We start from the raw sequence: 2,996 nt of genomic DNA, 5'->3' as shown, positions 1-2,996 counted from the left end.
GCAGGGGGTTGGACTCGATGACCTCCAAGGTCCCTTCCAACTTTATTATTATTATTATTATGGATCATCGCACAGTCAGCCAGATGTTCAGACTGGATTTGGCATTTTGTCTACCTATCGAGTCCCTACCAAGGACCTGGGATAGGCAGATGTGGATGTTTGATGGTTTTACAGATATTGTCGCAGGATGGAAGCAGTTCCTAGTAAGGCCGCCTTTTGCAATTGACTAATGGCGAATTTGTCAATGCCGATGGTGTTCAAATGGTGCTCCAGTTGTTTTGGGATTGCACCCAAGGCGCCTATCACTATTGGTGCCACCCTTGCTTGCTTTTGCCACAGTCTTTCTATTTCTATTTGTAGGTCTTTGTATTTTGTTATCTTCTCCAGTTCTTTCTCATTTATTATTATTATTATTATTATTATTATTATTATTATTATTATTATTACGTTTGCAGGAACTGGGCATGGCTAGTCTAGTGAAGACAAGGGAGACATAATAGCATTCTTCCAATATCTGAGGGGCTCCTACAAAGAAGAGGGGGATCAACCCCGTTCTCCAAAACACCTGAAAGCAGAACAAGAAGTAACGGATGGAAACTAATCAAGGAGAGAAGCAACCTAGAATTAAGGAGAAATTTCCTGATAGCAAGAACAACTAATCCATGGAACAACTTGCCTTCAGAAGTGGTGAATGCTCCCACACTGGAAGTTTTTAAGAAGAGACTGGACAGCCATTTGTCCAAAATGGTATAGGGTAACCTGCCTGAGCACGGGGTTGGACTTGATGACCTCCAAGGTCCCTTCCAACTTTGTTGTTGTTGTTGTTGCTGTGGGTGCTTCATCACTGGAGGTTTTGTAGACGAGACAGGACAGTCTTAATACTGTCTCTCTTATATTGTTTCTGTATTCAGCATCCAATTACTGGAATGCTTATTGATTCTGATCTGGCCTTTGGTTGAATATGGAATTTTAAATATTTCCTCTCTCCTCCCCCCCTTTTTCTGCTCAATTCCAGGAAGATCACATCACGATGAGAAGTTTGGGGAAAGTTTGCATTAATTTCTAAAATGCCAGATCTGGCTGTGGTACAATTGACCAGGGAGAACTTTAGAGAAGAAAAGACCACGAATGAAGAATCTCCAAGAAGGGGAGAAAAGGGAATCAAACTGATGTAGTGGTATAGGGTCTCCTGCTTGGACGGGGTGGATGGGGGGGTGGGCTAGATGACCTCCAAGGTCCCTTCCAACTCTGTTATCCTATATATATATCCAAGACCAAGTAGACAGGCCACATTGGAAACTGATCAAGGAGAGAAGCAACCTGGAATTAAGAAGGAACGTCTGACAGTGAGGACAATCAACCAGTGGAACAGCTTGCCTTCAGAAGTTGTGGGTGCTTCATCACTGGAGGCTTTTAAGAAGAGACTAGACAATCACCTGTCTGAGATGGTGTAGTTCTTCTGCTTGAGCAGGGGGCTGGACTAAAAGACCTCCAGGGTCCCTTCCAGCTCTATTCTATTCTAACCCCATCCAAGCAGGAGACCCTACACCAGGGGTAGGCAACCTTGGCTCGTTTATGACTTGTGGACTTCAACTCCCAGAATTCCTAAGCCAGCGTGAGGGAAACTTTGGCCCCTTCATGACTGGTGGACTTCAACTCCCAGAATTCCTGAGCCAGCATGGCTCAGCTTGGAAACCTCTCCCTTTCCCCTCAGCATGGCTGGCTCAGGAATTCTGGGAGTTGAAGTCCACAAGTCATAAAAGAGCCAAGGTGGCCTCCCCCTGCCCTGTTTTTTATTATTCTATTCTATTCTATTCTATTCTATTCTATTCTATTCTATTCTATTCCTTATTTCTATTCTATTCTATTCTATTCTATTCTATTCTATTCCTTATTTTTATTCCTTATTTCTATTCTATTCTATTCTATTCTGTTCTGTTCTGTTCTGTTCTGTTCTGTTCTGTTCTGTTCTATTCTATTCTGCTCTATTCTATTCTATTCTATTCTATTCTATTTTTCATCCGTTGTGGCTAGTATGCAGGATTCTCCTCTATTCTCCTCTACAATATATATATTGTAGAAAATGAGGACACCTCAAAACTACAAAGTCCAGCTCTCCCTCCCAACCGTGGGAGATTCAGGGCTCACCCTTCCGATGAGGACCGGTTCTGGACCCGAATATTCCTCAATGACGAAGAACTGGTTCCAAACCCAGCTGCGACGAGTCCTGAAGAGCGGCCTCTCCCAACGTTGAGACAGGTTTCCCCGGAAGGATCCGTCCTTGGCTCCTTGGCTGGGGGGCACGAGGCGGCCTGCGCAACCACACCCTCCCAGCCAAGCCAGGAGAAGCTGCAGGAAGCTGATCATGGCTTGTCCCCGAGGTTCAGTCAGCTCGCAACGGGACGCTCAGCTCTTCTGCACGGCCCATAGAGATCGGCTACCCCATCTGGGTGGATCTGGACACAAGGAAGAAGATTGGAGCTTCAACATGGCTTCCCGGCCATGATCAACCCCTGGGTTTTCGAAGGAACCCACCAGCAGAACATCTGGGCAGCTTTGGGTTCCGTGTTTCCAGCTCTACATGTCTTGTGGCCAGATTATTTGAAGGACCGTCTTTCATTGATGACATCTATCGTTTGACCCACCAGAGCAAGGAAGGAGAGGATGTTACGTAACATCCTCTCCTTCCTTAAGACGTGTGTCCCAACGGTGCTTTTTTTCAGGACTTCCTTGTTTTTCTTTGAAGATGGTTCCCGTCTCCTCCAAAAAGCTTCTTCAACTCTGAGCTGAGGAAGCTTCTTGGATAAGAAGCGTAACCTCTTCAACCAAATATCTTCAAAGAAAAACAAGAAAGTCCAGTTGCCTCGTGAAAAGGCACCCTCTGGGACTACCATGACCTGGATGACTGAGACTCTCCATAGACATTTAAGACTTGGGGACTTCAACTCCCAGAATTCCTCAGCCTGGCTGGGGAATTCTGGGAGTTGAAGTCCACA

General features: G+C 45.4%; 1 protein-coding gene across 1 annotated transcript in view; it reads right to left on the bottom strand.

Moving 5' to 3' along the window:
- Positions 1 to 2,367, bottom strand: part of CDH24 (cadherin 24) — a 31,845-nt gene extending 29,478 nt beyond the window's left edge. The window contains exon 1 of the mRNA XM_029285539.1: positions 2,149 to 2,367. Within this exon, the coding sequence (XP_029141372.1) occupies positions 2,149 to 2,367 (219 nt within the window). The remainder of the gene's footprint in view (positions 1 to 2,148) is intronic.
- Between the last annotated feature and the right edge of the window lie 629 nt (positions 2,368 to 2,996).

Source organism: Protobothrops mucrosquamatus, unplaced genomic scaffold, assembly GCF_001527695.2.
Source record: "Protobothrops mucrosquamatus isolate PMUCROS unplaced genomic scaffold, P.Mucros_1.0 scaffold1835, whole genome shotgun sequence".
Lineage (NCBI taxonomy): Eukaryota > Metazoa > Chordata > Lepidosauria > Squamata > Viperidae > Protobothrops > Protobothrops mucrosquamatus.
Note: the sequence above shows the minus strand (reverse complement) of the source record. Positions and strands in the feature narration are given on the sequence as shown.